The 22,027-nt window shown below is 46.3% G+C and overlaps 1 protein-coding gene across 1 annotated transcript in view; it reads left to right on the forward strand.

Annotated features, from left to right (window-relative positions):
* Edem1 (ER degradation enhancing alpha-mannosidase like protein 1) overlaps positions 1-22,027 on the forward strand; it is a 30,056-nt gene that overhangs the window by 3,690 nt on the left and 4,339 nt on the right. Inside the window, exons 2-11 of the mRNA XM_070019003.1 lie at positions 3,953-4,025; positions 7,190-7,293; positions 9,519-9,690; positions 11,061-11,244; positions 13,653-13,827; positions 15,583-15,703; positions 16,127-16,297; positions 18,213-18,286; positions 19,686-19,782; positions 20,874-21,077. Coding sequence (XP_069875104.1) covers positions 3,953-4,025; positions 7,190-7,293; positions 9,519-9,690; positions 11,061-11,244; positions 13,653-13,827; positions 15,583-15,703; positions 16,127-16,297; positions 18,213-18,286; positions 19,686-19,782; positions 20,874-21,077 — 1,375 coding nt within the window. The remainder of the gene's footprint in view (positions 1-3,952; positions 4,026-7,189; positions 7,294-9,518; positions 9,691-11,060; positions 11,245-13,652; positions 13,828-15,582; positions 15,704-16,126; positions 16,298-18,212; positions 18,287-19,685; positions 19,783-20,873; positions 21,078-22,027) is intronic.

Below are 22,027 nucleotides of genomic sequence, written 5' to 3' on the forward strand. Positions count from 1 at the left end.
TGTCTCCATGAATTCCCCTGTCTTTCAGAGTCAGGCTCGGATCCTTTTCTGTGTCGTCACTCACTGAGGTTCATTGGCTGCCTTGATTTTCTCGGTTCTCCTTTTTTGGGTTCTTTTCTTTGAGCTGCTAGCTTGCATTTTCACATCGCCTGAGACTTGAGCAGTTACTGTGCATTTTACCTTCTGGGTCTTTCTTGCTTATCTCTCCCAGGCTTAACACGTGACTCTTTATCTCTTGTGTCCCTGTAGAAGCAGGTAGGTTTCTGGTCAGCTGTTACAGGTTAGGTCTGTGGGAATTTTCATTTTTGCACATGTCTGTTTGATTTTGTTATATGATCAAATATTGTCAGAGGCCATAGTTGGTTTTTTTTTAATCTTTTGAGGAAGTAATAAGAATTTCAAACAGTCTCCATATCATAAACATTTAAACTTGGGGAATTTAGGTGGGAGAATGATCAGTTATTAGTGAATAAGGAATTATCATGAAAAATTGTTTGTGACCTTTGAATCCAGGGCCTTATATTTATGTTTAAAGCAAGTGCTCTGCTCCCTTTGAGCTGCATGCCCGGCCCTTGAGAAGTATTTTAAAACCGGGTCCATTTTAGTAGCATGATACATAGAGAAGTATGTGGAGTTCAAAATTAGTAATCCTTTTTATGTGCTTGGGCAGGTGGGAAGGGTGGTACAGGCCACAGATTGGGGTGTAGTTCAGAGGAGGGTGTGACCTGGGGGGGTCACTGGCTGTCCATCTACTTCAGATGTTAAGTGATAAGCTGTTGAAACTCACTCCTTTGTGATCAGCAGAGAAATGTAATTAAATATTAAAGCTGGAAGAATAGTTTCTTCCTCCTCCTTTTCCTTCCCTTCTTCCTCCTGTTCTTCCTCTTCTTTTTTGTTCCTCTTCCTCCTTTGCTGCCTTCTTTTCTTGTGTGCTGGTGTTGGGGCTTGAACTCAGGGCTTCTCACCTTCACTCAAGGCTGGCACTTTGGTTGTTAGTTGGAGAGAAGAGTCTCACAGACTTTTCTGCCAGAGCTGGCTTTGAGCCACGATCCTCAGATCTCATCCTCCCGAGTAGCTAGGATTAAAGTTGTGAGCCATTAGCACCCAGAATGTGCTTGAGTTGGTAGAATTGGGCACGGGGCCCTTGTCATTTCTGTTCTGTTCTTTCTTTCATATGTGTATTCGAATCTGTAATTCCCACCTTAAGGGAACCTTTTGCCATTGCATACCTTTATTTATAAAGAATCAACACATAGGAGAAGCAGGCGGTTTCCCAGCCATGTGTGGGCTGAATTTGCGGCTTGTGCTACACAAGACAGCGCCGCTTCCTGGATAGTTCCCTCCACGTAGCTTGTTTTGAAACAGTTGTGCTGTAAATTGTCCATCTTAGATGAAGTGGCCTAATATAGCATGAAACAGGTTGTCTGGAAGGCTCTTGGAAGATCTACTGACTGAAGTGATTTATGCCTGCTTCTTCACCTAGGGTCCGTTTCACTCCAGCTGAGGGCTGCAGGGGGCGTTAGATGGCAGGCCCAGCCGCGCCCCAGGCTTTTCTCACAGGGGAGTAGGGCAAAAATGGATCAGGATGCTTGCTACAGGGCAGATAAAGCGAAGGGGAGATGGAAGATAGGTAGGAGTGAATCTCTTGCTGGAAATTCAACGGAGGCTTTCCCTCTTTGTGGGAAACCAGTTGTCTGGTTTTCTTCTTTAACTGTCACTCCCCGCCGCGCCCCCCCTCCCCGCCCCCCACAAGCTTCTGCCATTCTCTTTTGGATTTGTGAGACTGGGACAAAGGAATAAATTAAGTTTTTGGTCATGAATTCTCTAGCTGTCTCTATCACTGTTTCTCACACCCTGTCTTCCAGGTGGAGTATTGTTCCTTGACATGGCTGGAGTTTGTAGTGTAAAAAAAGAGAGGGCCCATGCTCGTAGCTCACACCTGTAATGCTAGTTACTTTGGAGCCTGAGATCTGAGGATCATGGTCTGAAGCCAGTCTGGATAGGAAAGTTGGTGAGATTCTTATCTCCTATTAACCACCACAAAGCTAGAAGTAGAGAATAACTAGTAACTGAAGAGCTATTTGTTATATTGTTTTTTTGTTTGTTTGCTGGTCTTAGGGCTTGAACTCAGGGTTGGGTGCTATCCCTGAGCTTCTGCTCAAGGCTAGTGCTCTACCACCGGAGCTACAGCACTACTTCCAGCCTTTTCTGAGTAAATTATTGAAATGGAGATTTTTACTCACGGACTTTCCTGCCTGGGCATTGAACCATGAGCCTCAGATCTCAGCCTCCTGAGTAGTTAGGATTATAGAGGGGAGCCACCAGTGCCCAGCTTTATTGGAAATAAGAATCTCATGGTCTTTCTTACCCCAGCTGGCTTTCAACTGAGATTCTCAGATTGGAGCCTGCTTGGTAGGTAGGATTATAGGTGTGAGCTACCAGTGCTGGCTGTTTTGTTTCTTTTCTTTCTTTCCTTTTTTTTTTTTTTTTTTTTTGCCAGTCATGGGGCCTGAACTCTGGGCCTGGACGCTGTCCCTCAGCTCTTCAGCTGAAGGCTAGTGCTATACCACTGGAGCCACAGCGCCACTTCTGGCTTTTTCTGCTTATGTGGTGCTGAGGAATGGAACCCAGGGCCTCGTGCATGAGAGGCACTCTACCACTGAGCCACCTTCCCAGCCCCGTGTTTTGTTTCTACTAATGCTTCGGCTGGCCTATGCGAAACAAATACTCTGTCTCCGAGTTATGCTTTAGCCCTGGAGTTGTTGTCTGGAGAGTGCTTCAGAATGGACAGTCGGTGTTGGGAGAGAGTAGCAAGTGTGTGTGTGTGTGTGTGTGTGTGTGTGTTTTGGGAGAGAGTAGCAAGTATGTGTGTGTGCGTGTGTGTGTGTGTGTGTTGGGAGAGAGTAGCAAGCGTGTGTGTGTGTGTGTGTTTTGGGAGAGAGTAGCAAGTATATGTGTGTGTGTGTGTGTTGGGAGAGAGTAGCAAGCGTGTGTGTGTGTGTGTGTGTGTGTGTTGGGAGAGAGTAGCAAGCGTGTGTGTGTGTGTGTGTGTGTGTGTGTGTATGTATGTGTATGTGTGTGTTGGGATAGAGTAGCAAGCGTGTGTATGCGTGTGTGTGTTAAGGAGGGGCCAAGGCCTCGCTCCTGCGCTGGTTCAGGTTATAAGATCTCCATGCAGAATTACTGGGGATAATGAAGATGAGCTGTTGGTTAAAAAAGAAAAAAAAAAAAAGGTGTTGAGAAGTCCATTGACCCCTTCCACTGAAGGACGGATGAGGCACTGGTGGCAGACTGGAGGTGTTTAATTCTTCCTGTGTGTCAGGGCCTGGAGGGGGTGATTTTGTCCTTCAATTGTTAGCGACTGTGATATTAAGAGACTTGTGAGGCTAGACAGGGTGCAAGAGAGCACTTATGGCAATAAACTAACGCAGAGAAAGGGCGGGGGATTGTTGTCTACTCTTTGCACGCTGGTATTCTGCAAATGTCTTTGTGACTTGTGGCTCCTGAGGCAGATCTTCACCATACGGATAAAAGTCACAGCCAGTTTCTGAGTCAATAAGAGTTACTAGAGCTCTCTACCACTTTGAGCCACAGGGTGGTTCATTGGAGATAAGAATCTCACAGACCTTTCTGCCTGGAGCTGTCTTTGAACTGTGAGCCTCAGATCTCAGCCTCCTAAGTAGCTAGGATTACAGGTGTGAGCCACCAGCGCCTGGCATACAATTTTCGTTTTTGATGAGTGTTTAGGTTTATTTTTTTTTGGGGGGGTTATTGTACTGGGCTGGTCTCAAACGTGCATCATGGGCAAGGCTGGCTTTGAACTCCAGAAGGCCCCAGCCTTTGAGAGTGCTGGGACTGGAGACAGGACCACAGGGCCCAGGCAGTGTTGTAATCTTTATTTCTCTTTCAAAATAAAGTCCTTTGTTGAATTGTAATTGTGCTTCTTTTTCAGCTCGAATCTGAACATCAATGACGTGCTAGGGAACTACTCTTTGACCCTTGTGGACGCTTTGGATACTCTCGCAGTAAGTGTCCTGCTTTTTCCTTTTAAGTGAGGATGGTTATTAACATTAGTGTTTTGGATTTGATTACTTCATTTCCCCCCAGGAATGCAAATTCCAGGAAACCTGGTGTTTAAAAAGCTTTTATGACTTACCTTACCGTATTTTGTAACTTTTATCAGAACAGTAAGATAAGCATTGGTAGTTAAATGAGGGGAAATATTATTCTCTTTTAAAATGGAAAAATAGCCAAGCACTGGTAGCTCGTGCCTGTAATCCTAGATACTGCTCAGGAGGTTGAGATCTGAGGATTGTCTGTTGAAATCAGCAAAAAGCTTGAGTGGTAGAGCACCAGCCTTGAGCTAAGTAAGGGACAGCACCCAGGCCTGAGTTCAAGCTCAAAATAATTTAATTTAAAACTAGTTAATTAAATTTAAAGAAAAGGATAAAAATTACGATTGGTTTTGGGACACCTGTTTTCCTCTCAGTCTTCTGTGGTATTATGCCCGAAAGAAGGGCAGAGTTCCGTTAGTATTTACATGTGGTCTGCTTGGTATTGCAGGAGAAAAAGAAAACCTTATGGTCAGTGAGTACCTGATTTACCATCCAGCTGTTGGTTCCCCAGGAGCCTAGATGTAGAGCCCTCTCTGTAAACACTGCCCAGTGCCGACGTGAGCTGCCAACCTGGGTGACCCTCTGTGACTCCAAAGCTGGAGCTCCTTGAGCAGAAAGGCAGAAGCACAGTGCAGGCAGTTTGGCCGTGTGGGCGCATTATCAGATTGTGCTCGCAATGCTTCTGTACCAGACTGCAGCTTCCCAGGGACCATCCAGTTTACACTGGTTTCACATCTCCTTGGTGAGCGTAGTTTTGCAACCCCTCTTTTCTCCTTCCTTGTGCAGTGGGCCTTTACCAGTAGAAAATTCCCGTTGATGTCTAGTTCAAATCCTGTATTTGGTAACTTACCTAGTTTCTTCTTTAGAAGCATTTGAACGGATTAGGAGTTAGTACTGGGCCATGTCAGCTAAGTTTGATGACGGTCGTGTAGTATTTTGGAGTGGTAAACGTAACGTAGAAAGACCTAGACAGCTCGCTCTGCATCTTCGTGAGTAGCAGAGACAGGGCCAGGCCCCTGGTCTGCTGGGACCTTCTGCCAGGCTGCAGTAGCAAACAGGGTGGTTTCCCAGCATTTCCCTCAGGGGTGATTGCTGCTCCCTCAGGTCACCCCTCCCTGACTGACACCTTGTGCCTGGACAAGTAAAGCAGCCTAATTAGACTTGACTTGTGGAAGGTACCAGAAGCTGACTCACCTTACAAGTGTTGTTGTCAGAGAGGTTTCCTAAGACTTACGTGGAGCATAAGGGAAGCTCATTTCTCCCTGAGCTCATTTTCAATTCTCCACTATGCCTCCAAGAGACATCTGATAGACTCTCCCCGCACCTGGGTCAGGGCGCATCCTAGGACTGCAGGTAGATGTTCACATCAGTTTCTACCAATCCACCATTTTCCGTGGCAAATTCCAAGGGGGGGGTGTTGCCAGGATGAAGAGTTCGGTGTCCTAAAACCTGCAGACATTCTGTGTCTGCTCAAGAGCCAGGTTACACACCGGCATTAAACAATGCATTTTTATTGTTACTAGAAAGGTAATGTACAGAGGGGTTACTGTTATGTAAGTCAGGTAACGAGTACATTGCTTGTTGGGCAAGGATACTGCTTCCCTTGCTCTCTCCCAGGTCATTGTTGGGTGGCGTTTTCTCCACCGCGAGCACTGACTCATTGTGCAGACACTTGCTGGAGTTCATCAGCTTTCTGACTGCTGGTAAATTGCACAGGATATAATTAAGAGTGGTAGAGGGCTCTGCAGCTGTGCAGCTACTGTTTTCTGGAGAAGATCTAGAAGGAAACAGACCCTTTTCTGTGGTTTTCACTGTAGTCTCTGGCCTTCAATGTGCTGGCACCTCAGGCTTATTTTTCAAGTGTTTCTTCTGTTGAGGTTTTTCTACCTCATTTTTTTTGGCTGGCATTAAACAGGCATTAACGTATGTGGTCTGGGACCCCACAGGGAAACAGTCTCCTGACTCCTGCATACAGCTTGCAGAGTGTTAGTGTAACTGTGTCATCCTTTAAAGGAAGAAGAAAGAACTGAAAGTCAGAGAGAAGCATCTGAACTTGCTCTGTATGTTGTAGCAAATAAAGATAAGGAAATGAAAAGATGTAGTAGACCAGTACAGTTAGAAAATAAGATGTGTTTGGAAGAGCTAGTAGTGTCTGATGAAATAAAATTTGCAGTATTATTAATTTATTTTCATTTAGATTATTAGTCATTATCTAGTAAAGATTTCATGCCCAGTTGCTACTTTTAGGAGAGACATCATTTGTATACACCTCAAACAGGAATCATAATTCTGGTCTGCTCTTTACATTGTATGTACAGGTAATTGTTTCATTTCTTTTTTTGTGCCTGTCTTGAGGCTTGAACTCAAAGCCTGGGTGCTGTCCCTGAGCTGTTTTGCTCCAGGCTAGTGCTCTACCACTTCACTCACAGATCCACGTCTGGCTTTTTGGGTGCTTAACTGGAAGATAAGAGTCTTACTGACTTTTTCTGTCCTGGATTGCTTCCAACCACGATCCTCAGATCCCAGCCTACTGAGTAGCTAGGATTATGGATGTGAGCCACTGAGGCCTGGCTGGTTTGTTTTAAAGTGCCACTAATTTTTTTTTAAAACTGTGTTCCAAAGGTATAGGTGTTATAGACAGGTTTATAGACATCTGAATGCCAGCAATTAGTCATTTTCCAGATGTGTTCATCTCTTGAGAGCCAAGCACCCAGGCTGTAGATTTATTTGAGGAGCAGAGGGAAAGTCCTATTTTTGTTTCGTTAGCTTTCCTGTTCATTTTTTTCTTGCTGTAGGAGCCTTGTGCATGGAGTAAGCTCATAATGAAGCTGGAGGGGGAGGGAGGGAAGGAAGGAGTCTCTGTGGAAACGTGTACAGTGTTGTCATTTGGAGATGGGATTCCTGAGGTGCAGGAAATGGGCTTTGTTGTCTGTCTGGGAATCTGCTGTGTGACAAGTAACATTTTGTGCTTCTCCTCCCACAGTGAGAACATCACTGTTAGATTCTGTGGCCAGATTGCTGCCTCAGTTTCTTTTTTTATGCTGTAATACTGTTTGTGTCTCTCTTTCTTAAAGATAATGGGAAATGCATCAGAGTTCCGGCGAGCAGTCAAGTTAGTGATCAACACCGTCTCGTTTGACAAAGATTCCACTGTCCAGGTGTTTGAGGCCACGATAAGGTAAAGCCTGGGCGTGAGAGCGGCGCATGCCCGCGTGGCTTTTCCAGGCCTCGAGTCCGTGGAGAGTCCATACTGACCTGATGGGGGCAGGGTGTAGTTTTCAGTTTTCATCTCCATTTTAGTACTTATAAAAACTAGCCTTTAAGTGATCTTCTAAAGTCATCACCTTTTGAACTGCTTAGAAAGATACATTTACCTTTTGGGGTTTGGTTTTTGTTTGTATGTTTGTTTTAAATGATCCTGAGGTTTGAACGAAGTCCTTTTGCTTGCTGTGCAGGACCTCTCTACCATTTGATCTACACCTCCAACCCATTGTGCCTCAGTTGGTTTTCTTTTAGATAGGGTCATGTGTTTATTTCCCTGTCTGTATGGACCATGATCCTTGTATTTATACTTCCTGAGTAGCAGGAGGTATGCACTACCACACTCAGCTTTTTATTGTGTAAGATGAGGTCTTGTAAATATTTTTGTTTTTTGTCCGTCTTTGGGCTTGAACTCAAGGCCTGGGTGCTGTCCTAGAGCATTTTTCTCGAGGCTAGTGCTCTACCACTTTGAACCAAAAACACACTTCCCATCTTTAGGTAGTTAATTAGAGCTAAGAATTTCACACTCTTACCTGCTGGCACTGACTTTGAACTTTGATCCTCAGATTTCAGCTTCCTCAGTAGTTTAGGATTACAGGTGTGAGCCACCAGGGCTCAGCCTTGTAATTTTTTTTTTCATGGCAGAAGCTACAGTCCTCTCAATATTTACCTGAGTTGTTAGGATTGTAGCCGTGAGCTGTCGTGTTTTAATGGAAGTATAAGATTGGTGTCCAGCTAGTTCACAGTTTCATTGTTGCTTCTTCTTATTTTATTTTATTTATTTTTTGCCTGCCTGCCTGCCTGCCTGCCTGCCTCCCTCCCTCCCTCCTTCCCTCCCTCCCTCCCTTCCTTCCTTATGTTTTGGTACTGGGGATCGAAGCCAGGACATCGTACATGCTGGGCAAATGCTTTGCCACTGAGCCCCATCCCAGCCATTCATGATTTTTATGTCTGGTCTTTTCTTTCCTGTGTACATATTTCTGAAGAACAGGAGGGTTGCTGATTTCTCCAGTCACAGAAAAACCAGTTTGGTATTTTCTTGTATTTCCTTTTTCTATCTTTCTCTCTATTTTTGTTACACGTTTTAGAATCATGCTGTCTACCTCCTTTTGTATCTTGCTTTCCTTAGTTTGATATATTATGGCTGTTTTCCTAATTTTTTTTTTGGAAAATTGCATTACCGCAGGACATTCCAGTTTCTAGATGCGATATTTATTTTAAAAAGTTAAGGCCTGAAGTCAATAGCTCACTTCTGTAATCCTAGCCACTCAGGAGGCAGAGATATGAGGATCATGGTTCAAAGCTAGCCCCCGCAGGAAGGTCCGGGAGACTCCTATCACTGGTTAACCACACACACACATTCAAATTGGAAGTAGAGCTGTGGCTCAAGTAAGTGGTAGAGCTCTAGCTTTGAGCATAAAAACTCAGGGACAGCACCTACTCCCTGAGTTAAAGCCCTAGGACCTGAGGGGGAGGGGGGAAGTGCCAGGAGCCGGTGGCTCACGCCTATAATCCTCGATCTGAGGATCGAGGTTCAAAGCCAGTCTGGGCAGGAAAGTCTGTGAGACTGTCATCTCCAATAAACCACTAGAAAACCGGAAGTGGCGCTGTGGCTCAAGCGGTAGAGCGCTCACCTTGAGCTGAAGAGCGCAGGGACAGCAGTGCCCAGGCCCAGAGTTCAAGCCCCATGACTGACCAAAAAAAAAAAAAAAGTTATGAAATGGTTGGTTTTGAAAAATACAGGATAATAATACTGTAGTTCAGATGATTGTAATGGGCCCTCGTGTGTCTGCAGGAGTAGATCTATGCCGGGAGTTTGTTCTCTCTGACGAGGCCATTTTCTGCTCACTTCCCAGCCTTCTTCACCCTTGCCCTGAGCCGGGTGGCAGAGAAATCCAGGAGTGTTTTGTTCTCGGTGACTGCAGATGTGTGGTTATTTCAATAATGAGGTGAACTAAGCAGCAGTCACTTATTAGAGCAGGAAATGACTAAATGACTTCAGGAGTCCATTTTCCTGCAGCCTGGGGTCCCCGAAGAACCAGAGGCTGCTCTTCCAGGCTGCTCTTCCTGTTCTCGATGGATCGTATCTGCTCAAAAGCAGCGTGATTTAATTTGATCTCTTTCTGTTCCTCCTGCCACTAGGGTTCTGGGAAGCCTCCTTTCAGCCCACAGAATAATAACTGACTCCAAGCAGCCCTTTGGTGACATGACCATTAAAGATTATGATAATGAGTTGTTGCATCTGGCCCACGACCTGGCGGTGCGGCTCCTCCCGGCCTTTGAAAACACCAAGACCGGCATCCCCTACCCACGGGTAGGTTTCTCCTGTTAACTTGCTCTCTTTCAATAGATTGCTTTCAGTGATGTTAACTGTACAAGTGTGGGGGGGGCTTCATTGTGATCTTTCCATATGATGTACCCCCATCAAACCGCACCCCCCGTCTTGAAATGACTTCAGCTGGCTTTGCTGTAAACTTTGCATACTTCACCCACTTCCACGCATTCCCCCTCCCCCTCCCATCCCCCACAGCGGTCTGCCATTCATTTTCTTGAAAGGGTATATTAATTATGCCAGGAGATCTGAATTCAAGTTCTTTGAGTGCTAGAAAGGAATGGGCTGAGGTAGAAGAGGAAAGCAGTTTGCTTGGAGAGAATTCGGTCCTAAATATATGTGAATAATGTGGAGTCTTCATTCCACGTTTACTGAGCACTATGGCTGTCCCCTCCCCTCCCTCCCCTCCCAGGTTCAATATTCCTGAGTCCTCTAACACTGAGGTTTCTGTCCCCTGCTACCAAATAGTGTGGTTGTTTTTCTTCATTCTGACATGGACGAGTTTCCCCAGGACCTTCACGTGTGTACTGCCGGAGCTTGGCCTTTCTTTGAAGGCTTCCCGTGGATGTTTGGGATAAAGCTCTCATAGACCAGCAAGTTAGAGGCTGATTAAACTACAAGGTCTGGAAGAAGACTGTATAATGGCGTTTGACTTGCCAAGCCTTAATGCCTCTGGGGGTTGAGTCAGTCTTTTAGGTATCAGGGGTGGGGGTGTGGGGGGTGAGGGGGTGTGAGGGGTGTGAGGCCCCCTGAGCCCCAGTGGTGAAGCTGCCTGGTTCAGGCCGGCTCCCTCCTGGCCCAGTCAGACTTGCTGAGCGGGAGTGAGTTCCTGGTGTCTGGCTTGAGGCTCAGTTGTGATTGTGTGGCTCTAGTGTTCCCTGGCTCACACGGTTGTGCAATTCCAGAGAACACCTGCCAGGAAGGGAAGCTTTAGGGAAGAGTGATCTCATCTGTCCCCCAACACTGGCTCTTTGGGACACCAGGGAGTTTGAACCCAGGTCTTTGCACTAGCCAGGGAGGTGCTCTGCCTCTTGAACCACTCTTCCAACCCCAGCTCCAGCGCTCCTCTTGTCTTGTTTGCGTTCTTCTTGGGTGCAGCATGGCAGGCGTCAGCTTGATCCATTAGCTCAGCGCCCTCTCTGTGATTGACTTCCAGGCCCTGTGTGTTCTTGAGTTTTGCTATCATAGCTTTTTGTTCTTTAGAGTCAGGATCTCTTCTAAGAGCCCAACCTGAGCCCAGGCTAGCCTTGAACTTCTGATCCTGCCATTGCAGCTTCCTGAGTGCTAGATGATCACAGTGCGGGCGATCTCCCCCCAGCTGCCACATAACCTTTGGCTCTTCCTGTCCCCAGGTGAATCTAAAGACAGGTGTTCCTCCCGACAGCCGTAATGAGACGTGCACGGCCGGAGCTGGCTCCCTCCTGGTGGAGTTTGGGATCCTGAGCCGGCTGCTAGGAGATTCCACATTTGAGTGGGTTGCCAGACGAGCGGTGAAAGCCCTCTGGAACCTCCGGAGCAATGATACGGGACTACTAGGTGCGGCGCGGCTCCTCCTGCCCTCGGGTCCCCCGGCACCGGCAGCTCTCAGAGCCAGACCCCGTACCTTTGGGTGACCCTTTGCTTAGGCTGAAGCTGTGGGGTTTGGTGGAAACAAAATACTTTGTTGTTTGGTGGAGATCCCTTAGCAGTTGGGTCCCTTGGCATACTGAAAACGATTGTTAATGGAAATGCTAAAGGAAGTGCCGGCGGGGCAGACGTGACTGTTCCAGTTTAAGCTTTTAAACGTAGCTTATTTCCCAGTGGAGCTGCCTTTGCCTTAAAGAAAAAAAAAGAAATCTAGGTGAGAGGTAGCCGATGGAAAGCCTAGCCTAAACCCATCGTGGGTGTGACGGTGTGTAGTCGAGATATTTCAAACTGTTGTATAATTTCAGCTAATCATGAATCTGAGATCTGAGGATCCCAGTTCTAAACCCAGCCCAGGTAGGAAAGTCTGAGATTCTTACCACCAATTAACTAGCAAAAAAAAAGCCAGAAGTGGAAGTGTTGCCCAAGTGGTAGAGCGTTAGTTTTTAAGTGAAAAAGCTCAGGGACAGTGCCCAGGTCCTGAGTTCAAGTTCCAGTATTGGCACAAAAAGAAAAAAAAAGATAATTAAAAATTATCATGGAGCTGGGCATGATGGCTCACATCTGTAATCCTAGCTACTCAGGAGGCTGAAATCTGAGGATCGTGGTTCAAAGTCAGCCCGGGTAGGAAAGTCCATGAGACTCTTTAATTAACCACCAGAAAGTTGGAAGTGTCACTGTGGCTCAATTGGTAGAGCGCCAACGTTGAGCTGAAGAGCTGAGGAACAGTGACCCAGGCCCAGAGTGCAAGTCCCAAGAATGACCAAAAAAAATTATCATAGCGATTGTCAATCATTATTATAGTCAGTAGTATCATGAATAATAACCCGTGAGTTCATCCTTCATGTTTAGTAGTTGTCTGTGTTTTGCTAACTCAGAATATTGTTTAAATTGTGCTGTGTGTGTGTATTTGAGATGGTGTCTTGCTATGTAGTCTAGACTGCCCTGAACTTGGATTCTTCCCGCCTCAGCCACTTGAGTGCTGGGATTATAGGCATGCACTATAGTGCCTGGCTTAAAATGGTTTTTCACCTCATATAACTGTCTTATTTGGGATTAAACCTCATTTTGGCATTGGGAAATATGGTATATTTTTATTTTCTCTTAATGTTTTAAGACTTTTATACAGTTAGTTAGATACTAGTGGTTTACGTCTGTTATAATCCTAGCTACTCAAGAGGCTGAGATTTCAGAAGTGAGGTTTGGAGCCAGCCTGGGCAGACAAACCTTAGAGACTCTTATCAGTGGAGAGGTGTGGAATACTAGCTGTAAGCAGGAAGAGCTGAGTGAGAGCAAGAAGTACTGAGTTCAAGGCCCAGTACTAGTACATTCACACATACACAGAGAAAAACACACACCTATAATCTTATTTTTGGAGGCAGCGGCAAGAGGATTGTGTTTAAGGCTAACCTAGGTACATAAGCAAAAGCAAACAAACAAAACTCCCAGATAGTGTCATTTAAAATGCCAGTGATTGACTGTCAGATTCGAGCTTTTCAAAGGCCTTTTTTAACCTTCTGTGTGGAGCTTGTGTATATTTTCAATAGTATGTTAATGGTATCGTGTCTTACATTTGGCAAATCATGCCATTGTTTCAGACTGAAACTTGGTCATAGTTCCCATTTCTGAGAGCTACATAATTGTCTTTTTCTGGTGTTGGACGCTTAGATTATTTTTTCTCTCCTCCTTTTCCCTCCCCCTGCTTTTCTATTTTGTGGTCTGATAAACACCACAAGGCGTTTTGTGGTGTTTTGTGAGCGGTTCTTGCTCTGTCGCCAGGCTGGCCTGGAACTTGCTGGCGTACAGGTGTGCCGCCGCACTTGACCTTCTTTTTGAAAAGGTTGTTTTTGTTTTTTTCCAGGACAAACACGCAGGATTGGGTGTACTGGGTGAAAGGCTATGGATACTCTTCTAGGCTTTGAAATGTGTTGTCACACTGGGGAAGAAAAATGACAGACTTATTTTTCTTTTGCATTATTGTCCCATGCTTACCTATCCATCATCTGTCTATCTTTCTATCATGTCCCTATCATCTCTCTCTCCCTCTCCCTCCCTATCTGTCCTCTCTCTCTCATCTGTGTACCCATTAGCTGCCTACCTATCATGTGTGTGTATATTCATGTATGTATGTCCATGTATTATAAAAAGATCCCTAAGCATTCCGAGTCACTGATAGGACTGAATACAATTTAAGACGGAGCATTCATGCCTGGTACCTACCAAGAATAAAGGCATGGAGGAGCAGTGGGGTTGAACCTGGGGGCCTGATCCTTTCCCCCTCATGATACCCAGCATCTGAAGTGTACCCTTTGTCTCCACAGGCAACGTTGTGAACATCCAGACGGGCCACTGGGTTGGGAAGCAGAGTGGCTTGGGTGCTGGGTTGGACTCCTTCTACGAATACCTGTTGAAATCTTACATCCTCTTTGGAGAAAAAGAAGACCTGGAAATGTTTAATGCTGCATATCAGAGCATTCAGAACTACTTGAGAAGAGGGTATGTTTGCAAGTAGTGGGTGTTCCCAAATGCTCCCAGGATGGTCGGGGTCTGTCTTTGCCTTCCCCTTCCTATCTCTGTTAGCTATTTGTCAGTCATCTGAGCCTGAGACCCTGTACTAGGTGCCCTTAACTACCAAAGCCAATGGCTTTAAAAAATAATAATAGAAACAAGAATACTGCTCAATATGGTTCTGGGGGGCCATGGATCTGAGAGCAACTGAGCTGACGTTCTGGTTCAGACTCTTTTTTTGTTGTTGTTGTTATTGTTGGTCGTGGGGTTTGAACTCTGAGCCTGGGCGCTGTCCTTGAGCTCCTCAGCTCTACCGCTTGAGTTTTATGGTAGTTTATTGGCAATAAGAGTCACACAGTCTTTCTTGCCCGGGTTGGCTTTGGACCATGATCCTCAGATGTCAGCCTCCTGAGTAGCTAGGATTACAGGCGTGAGCCACTGGTGCCCGGCTGGTTCAGACTCTTACACAGACTCTGCCATCAAGCTATTGGCCAGGGCTGTAGCCATGTCAGGGCTTGAGACACCATCAGACCCCTCCAGGCTCACCGTGGCGGCTGGGGCTGTGTGTATCTTTGTTTGTCTGTGGAGAGGTAACCATGGCAGCTGGGCAGAGAAAATGGTAATTTGTAGACTTAGTCTGTGAAGGCTGTGCCAACCTTTCACCAAACTATTGGTCACCGGATAAGTCACGATATACAGTCATAGTGCCTATCAGCAGGTAGAGGTAATCCAACCATATTAGAGATTGGATACCAGAGAGGAGAAAACACTCCTGTTCTTAACTACAGACTTAGCTGCAGGTAGAGTTGTATGTGACAGGACCATTTTTGAGTTAGTTTTCTTCTTGGATTGGTGTTTATATTTGGCAAACGAGGACGGTTCTGTTTGTGCCCCTCTGAATTTGTTTAAAACACAATGTTGGCCCCTCTCAGACATCAGCGGAGAGAGCATGCGTGAGCTGTCCAGAGCCACTTGAAGCTACCATGGCTTCTGCCCTACAGCCACGCCTCCTCCCTCAGGTGTTTCTCAGGTGTCCGTGTAGCTCATGGTTGTTGCCGTAACAGCTGCTGAGTGTCCTGCTTCACAAGATCGTTGTGGACCCATTTCTCCAGTAGTCATTATGGGAGCCACTTGTGTGAGTGCTATACTTAACGTAGGCGAGTAAGTGTTCAGCCAGAGGTGAATCATTTTGTTTTTCAGAGATCCAAACTAGTTTGGGTAGTGAGCCCTGTGGACTTCCAGGCCAGGGAACAGACTTTGTTAGTGTAGAAAGAACTAGCTTTCCATACTCAGGTCAGATCCAAGGTAGGCCCATACTCTGTATGAACTATCACATGCCAGGGTTTTCTTTTTGTTGTTGTTTGTTGAGGGTGTTGAACTCAGGGACTCGCACTCCTTTGCTTTCTTGTGCACTCTCCTACTGGCGTCACAGCATTTTGCTGGAATCCCATGGACCTCTTTGTCTGGATTGGCGTCTGAGGAGCTGCGATTCCAGTGAACTTCCAATGTCTGGCCACTGCAGTCTTCTTGCACTTGATTGTTCAAGTGCTTTCTGAAAAATGCAATGAAATCTGAATGTGTTAGAAGAAGTGAGTGCAGAATTCTTATTTTGTGCGTCTTGAGGCAGTCTTCACAGTTGGAAGAAGTTGGTTAGTTGTTCCTTTTTAAATGAGTGTGTCGGTGAGTGCTAGAGGGGCATGAGCCTCCCTGTCCCGGTTGCACATACGCTGCTTGCCCTTGTAGACGGGAAGCCTGTAACGAAGGAGAAGGAGACCCCCCGCTCTACGTCAACGTGAACATGTTCAGCGGGCAGCTTATGAACACCTGGATTGACTCCCTGCAGGCCTTCTTCCCTGGACTGCAGGTATCGTGCAATCAGACCAAGCTATCACTGGAAAGGAATGTCCCACCTTACCCCACCCACCTTTTTCTTTAGCTTCTGATCAGCCTGCTTATGAAGTCAGTCCTTAGAGTATTGGACAGGGCACCACTAAATAAGTACCAAAGCATGCCTGAGAACGAGCTGTGTCAGGCATTTGTATAATTCATGTCCGTTGAGGCGTCGTTGGACTGTTTCTGTGCAGGTTACAGCAGTGTGGACATGGTGGACACATCTGTGTGTCTGAGTGGTCAGCTTTGGGATTGGTTTTGTCTCTGGCTGTATGTGTAGGTTAGTGTATGGATTGGATGGGAATGAGAGGAGAGGCGGGCCCAAGATCATTGTGTGATTTCTCATTGCTCTGAAACCAATCACGAGGCCTCATGATGCCCTGTGTCCTTGCCTCAGGTTCTGATAGGAGATGTGGAAGATGCCATCTGCCTCCATGCCTTTTATTATGCCATATGGAAACGGTACGGGGCCCTCCCTGAGCGGTATAACTGGCAGCTGCAGGCCCCCGACGTTCTCTTCTACCCTCTGCGACCGGAGTTAGTGGAATCCACGTATCTCCTCTACCAGGTACTAGAGTTCAGGAAACATTAGTATATTGTCTCATGGTGATCTGAGAGACTGGCCTCCTATCTGCAGATGTGGTTTTATTCATGGTTCCACAGGACAGAGAAAGCATCTGTGGCCGATTTTTTTTGGTTTTTTGTTATGCCAGTCCTGGGGCTCAAACTCTGGGTCTGCATGCTGTCCCTGACCTGTGCTCAAGGAAAATGCTCTTATCACTTAAAGCACAGCTCCACTTCTGGCTTTTTGTGGCTAATTGGAGATAAGAGTCTCACAGACTTTCCTGCCCAGGCTGGCTTTGAACCATGTTCCTCAGATCTCAGCCTCCTTAATAGCTAGGATTATAGGCGTGAGCTACCAGTGCCTGGCAAGCCAAATGTTTTCAATGTCACATTTTGCAAAGAATCCTGTCCTACTCTAAGATTCACCACATTTTAAATACTTAGGAAGATTTCATTCTCATTGCGTTCTAAATCTTTTTGACCCAAGAGCCCTTTGTGAGATGCAGTTCCGTACCAATGTGTTATGGAACCCTGATCTATATGATAGCTGTTCAGACAAAAAAATATTGTTTCTTGTTTGTAGTCGAAGGCATCTGGGATTCATCTGAATGCCTATTTTTGTTTAATATTAAAAAAATATATATAGTGTTCATATTTTATGCAATTACTTTACTGCCAGAGGGAATGTTCTTGAACTGTGAAATGTTTTCTCCGACAGCTGAAGATAAAGATGTACATGCTGTTCATGTATACACACTGGGGTCCTCTCCCATTCACAAGAAACTGAGGCAAAGCTCTTAGTTTTCCAAGAAGCTAGCCTTCAGTGCAGTTCAGTAGGCCTGCCAGGAATCTGCAGTGAGCAAGCCCAAGACCCTGATGCTTACAAAGTCTGGGAGTAGGATTACTATACTGGTGTAACTTTATTCAACTATTTTGCTTAACTACTTAGTCATTGCCACTAGCTTCTAGATGAAAAACAAAGGGGGGCGGGGGGAACATCCTGTGAAACTTTTAATAGTCCTTATGCCTAAAGCAACGCCCTTGTGGATTTTACATGGCTTCCATAAAAGAAAGGTGATCTTGTTCTCCGCCCTTTTGAGCCCAGCCTGGCATGAAGCTGTGCAGGATGGCTAGCCTGCTACCACCTGGCTTCTCTGTAGCTTAATCCTCGCGTGCGCGTGCGTGCGTGCGTGCGTGCGTGCGTGCGTGTGTGTGTGTGTGTTTCGTTTACCTCTTTCCTATTTGCAACTTCTTATGCATGCTATTTTCTTCTGATCTAGAGCCGTCTTTTGCTTTACAGATTTTCCCTCTGAAGTCATGCCTAGGCTGATTGTTTGCTTTTGCTGCTGCAGGTCAGCAATAGATGTGAATTAAATATGACCCCCAACAGAGCATCTGAGAGCCTGCGACAGAGGAGAATGCGCCCCGTGGACTGATTTTTCTGGGGCGAATAGACAGGAACATGTGGAGGCTTCCTTTAAATAACTGTCTTCCAGCACACTCCTGTTCCCTTGTGCCTCTCTTCATAGTGCGGCAGTTGGCGTGAGACAAGGTCTTAGACCCTTGTGCCCAAATCTGAAAATGTCTAGCTAGAAATTGGATTTGATGTCAGATGTGGTCCTGTCGGGGTGAGCATTATTATTTCACTTGTAACACGGTGTGGCCATCAGAAGAGCCAAAGCAGAGCGCTGTTCTACTCTGGAATAGATTTCCTCACCCTAGTTGAGTTTAAACCAGTTACAGATACATTTGGTCCTGTGTGACAGAAAGAACGCCATCGCCCTTTAACCTTTGACCCATCACAATGAAGTAAGGCCCGCCCTGTTCCTCCCATCCTTGGCTGGTGACTTGTCTCCTGTGGAGTCCCTGCAGTCACGGTGGTATCTGATGATGGTCACGCTCTCTCTTGTTCTTTCCAGGCCACCAAGAATCCCTTCTACCTCCACGTCGGGAAGGACATTCTTCAGAGTCTGGAGAAATACACGAAAGTCAAGTCAGTCTTCTGCGTTTCCTTTCCTTCCTTTTGCTTTTCTAGCCACTTGCGCCATATTTCAAGTTGTGCGTGTGTGTGTGTGTGTGTGTGTGTGTGTGTGTGTGTGTGTGTGTGTGTGTGTGTGTGTGTGTGTGTGTGTGTGTGTGTATCCCAGTTTGCCTTTGAAATTTGTAGAAGAGACTATTCACGTTAATTTTCTTTTTTTTGTATTTAAATTTATTTTTATGGTAAAGGTGGAGTACAGAGGGGTCACAGTTACATAGGTCAGGTAATAAGTGTGTTTCTTTATGATCAGTGTCATCTCTTCCCTTGTTTTCTGCCAGTTTTTTCCCTTCCAACTCTTCTCTCCCACAAGTTGTGTAGTTAATTTTCAGTCATGTTAATTTTCTGTAACAATCATTCATCTTTTGGTATGGCAGAATCTGTCCTTTACAATGGGAATTACGTTTTTTTCTTTGTCCCCTCCCCCACTTTTTTTTTTCTGTAAGGTTTTAGCAGCCTATATTCTTTTTGAGTAATTCATTTCCCCATGTTATGTAAATTGGACACTAAAACATTTATGGAATACAGAAAACATGAAAATGTAATTTATGCTTGTGGTTCTCACCTACAGAGATATAACCATAGTTAGCATTTAACTCTATATCTGTCTTTTAAATGTTTATGTGCATGTTGTGTGTACACATCCATATATGTACTATTCATACATATTATATATGTGAATTTTGTGGCCTGCATTTTAGAGATTTTTACCTTCCAGGAATTCATGTTTTTCTTAGAAGATACTAAAATTTATGATTCCCAGATAATAAGTCAGTTCTGCAGATATGGAAATTAAAAGTTTTAAATCCTTCTAAATTTATTGCCAGTCATTTCCTTGATGTGATGTCATGCTTATGGCAAATACACTTCACTGCCCTCCTACCCTCTCTAGCCTGAAACTAACTCCATGAGGAAACAGCCAAACCGCTTTTAAAAGTAAATTTAGCCAGGCACCGGTGGTTCACACCTGTCATCCTAGCTACTCAGGAGGCTGAGATCTCAGGATCACAGTTCAATGCCAGCCCGGGCAGGAAAGTCTATGAGACTCTTATCTCCAATGAACCACCAGAAAAGTGGAAGTGGCACTGTGGCTCAGGTGGTAGAGCGCTCACCTTGAGCTGAAGAGCTGAGGAACAGCGTCCAGGCCTGGAGTTCAAGCCTCATGACTGACAAAATAAATAAATAAATAAATTTGTAAACTATCCAGATTGGAAAAGGAATAGCCCTTCCATATCATATGCTTCATTTATGACATGGTTTTGGAAGACGTGGCCGGTTCTTCCGTTACCAGAGTCCTGGCGCTCCTGGCATTAATGGACCAGAGGACTGGGCAGGACTCACTGCTGTTATTTCGTAGATGCGGGTACGCCACACTGCATCACGTCATAGACAAGTCCAAAGAGGACCGCATGGAGAGCTTCTTTCTCAGTGAGACCTGCAAATACTTGTATCTGGTACGTGTGCTGCAAAGTGAACTGTTGGGACGTTTTACATTCCCTGCTGACAAAGCACTGACAGGACAAAAGGACGTGATTGCTGACATTATCTTTATAGTTCGAGCCTCCTGGTGGAGTCGTTTATCAAGTAAACAGCAAATGAACTTCTGATTACGAATTGTTCAGGTGCTGGGAACGACCGACCCATGGGTGACTGCAGTCTGAAAATGGAAGAGTCTAGAAATCAGGCATAGGTTTAAAAAAACCCACAAACTTCCAGAGCAGTGTATGGCTAGGATTGTCCTATTTTATGCTTAGTTGTTGTTTGTCTCTTACTGTGCCTGGCTGACATATTAAACACTCACAGAATGTATAGTAGAAAGGTGTAGCATGTATTGTTCTGTAGGATCTGTAGTTTTAGGCCTTCTTCGGTTTCCCGTGGATATAGTCAGGCTACTTTATTCTTGTATCCAGCATTTGTCAGAAGGAACTTGCCTTCTGCCCACTGCCTTCCCCCGATGGGGCTAGGATGCGTGCATTGTCCTCCTTCCATGCCTGCCACGTCCCTCTTAAGAGCCAGGCCTGTGTGCCACTGCAGTCCCCTGCAAGAACTGTTGGTGGATGTCCGGGGAGTATGGTAATAGGCAAAATCCTCTGGCCAGCACCTCCTGTTTGGGACATGAGTGTGTGTGAGGTGACCTGACCGGTTTTAGGAAGGTGTTTGGGAATCTTCCAGGGAGCTTTTGTAACTTTTCTGTCCTTGGGTTTCTAAATCTCCTGGTCTGGGTCAGGTGTAGGGGTTGGAGATACGGCCCTGGGAGTTTACAGAAACAGATGATCCTGTATTGCAACCCAAGGGTCAGGAGCCAGGGTTATTTATTCATCCATACCTTTCACCTGCTTTTGCCATCTGGGCATTTGGGACACTTCTCTATGAGCTAGCTCCAGATATTCTGTGGTCAACAACAGTCCTCCCTCCGCCCCCTCCCCACCTCTATTCTGGGGATTCAACCCGTGGGCCAGCACATGCTAGACAAGTGTTCTGCCACTGGGCCGATCCCCCGGCCCCAGTTATATCTCTGTTTTTCTTGTCCCCTTCTTCCATCCAGCTGTTTGATGAGGAGAATCCAGTCCACAAGTCTGGGACGAGATACATGTTTACCACGGAAGGCCACATCATATCTGTGGACAAGCACCTTCGGGAACTGCCCTGGAAGGAGTTCTTCTCTGAAGACGGAGGGCAAGACCATGAGGGAAAGTCTGTGCCCAGGCCGAAGTCTCACGAGGTGAAAGTCATCAACTCCAGCTCCAATGTGAGTTGTTGTTTTCTGTTTTTTTCTAGCACTGGTATTCATGGGGACCAGGAAGCAGCGCCATCATCAGAGTCTTGGAGGGGGAGCGCTGGCTAGGCCCTGGGACCTAGCCAGCAAGGGAGCCAGCCAGCAAGGTTAACACTTGGCCCTTTCTGCTTCCTCTTCCTGGTCTGCTGCTGGCACTTGGCTGCCAGGGTTGCGATGATGTAATCCGGCAGATCACCTTCCTGAGGGCCGGAGAGGTGGAGTATAGCAGAGAGTGGATCGGAAGGGCCGCAGAATCACCGCTGGAGGAGCAGGAGGCACAGTCACGTGACTGGAGATGAGGTCACAGCCCAGAGCGCAGCGGCCGTCCCTTCTCAGTTTACGTAGGGCTTCAGCATGCGTGGACGATCCTGCCTGATCCTGCCTGCCGTGCAGCGGGGAAGATGAGGAAATTCATTTCCCCAGGCAGCTGGGTCGGGCCGGACAGGTGGCGCTGGCTGGGAAGTGGGCCCTGGGTTGTGGAGCTCTCCAGTCTTGCCCCACAGTGCCTTGGCCGTCACCGCTTTTCTCAGGACTCAGCTTTCCCTGTCCAGGGCTGCTGCTGCACGTCCCACCGCATCGCCGGTTAGAGGCCCTGTCTCTGTGCTTCTCCTTTAGTGGGAGTCCTGAGCCACACCGAAGGCTAGAGCATAGATGGACCCCAGATTTCTACTTGGCCGTGGCTGATTGATAGGGGGAACATGGTGCCCTTGGGAAGGGAAGGGGAGGAGGAGGAGGGGAAACTGTCACAGCATTGGCAACACGCATGGAATGTTTACCCTGTGCCGGGTTCTGCTCTGAATCCTGTCTACTTCTCACAACAGCCCTGAGGGAGGCATTTACGATCTCATCTTACAGGGGAATACCGGGTGGCACTGAGGTTTCAGTCACAGTGGAGCCAGGATTTGGACCTGCCACAGTCACTA

The sequence above is a fragment of the Dipodomys merriami genome, unplaced genomic scaffold, assembly GCF_024711535.1.
Source record: "Dipodomys merriami isolate MVZ:Mamm:240054 unplaced genomic scaffold, mDipMer1.0.p SCAF_13, whole genome shotgun sequence".
Taxonomy (NCBI): Eukaryota; Metazoa; Chordata; class Mammalia; order Rodentia; family Heteromyidae; genus Dipodomys; species Dipodomys merriami.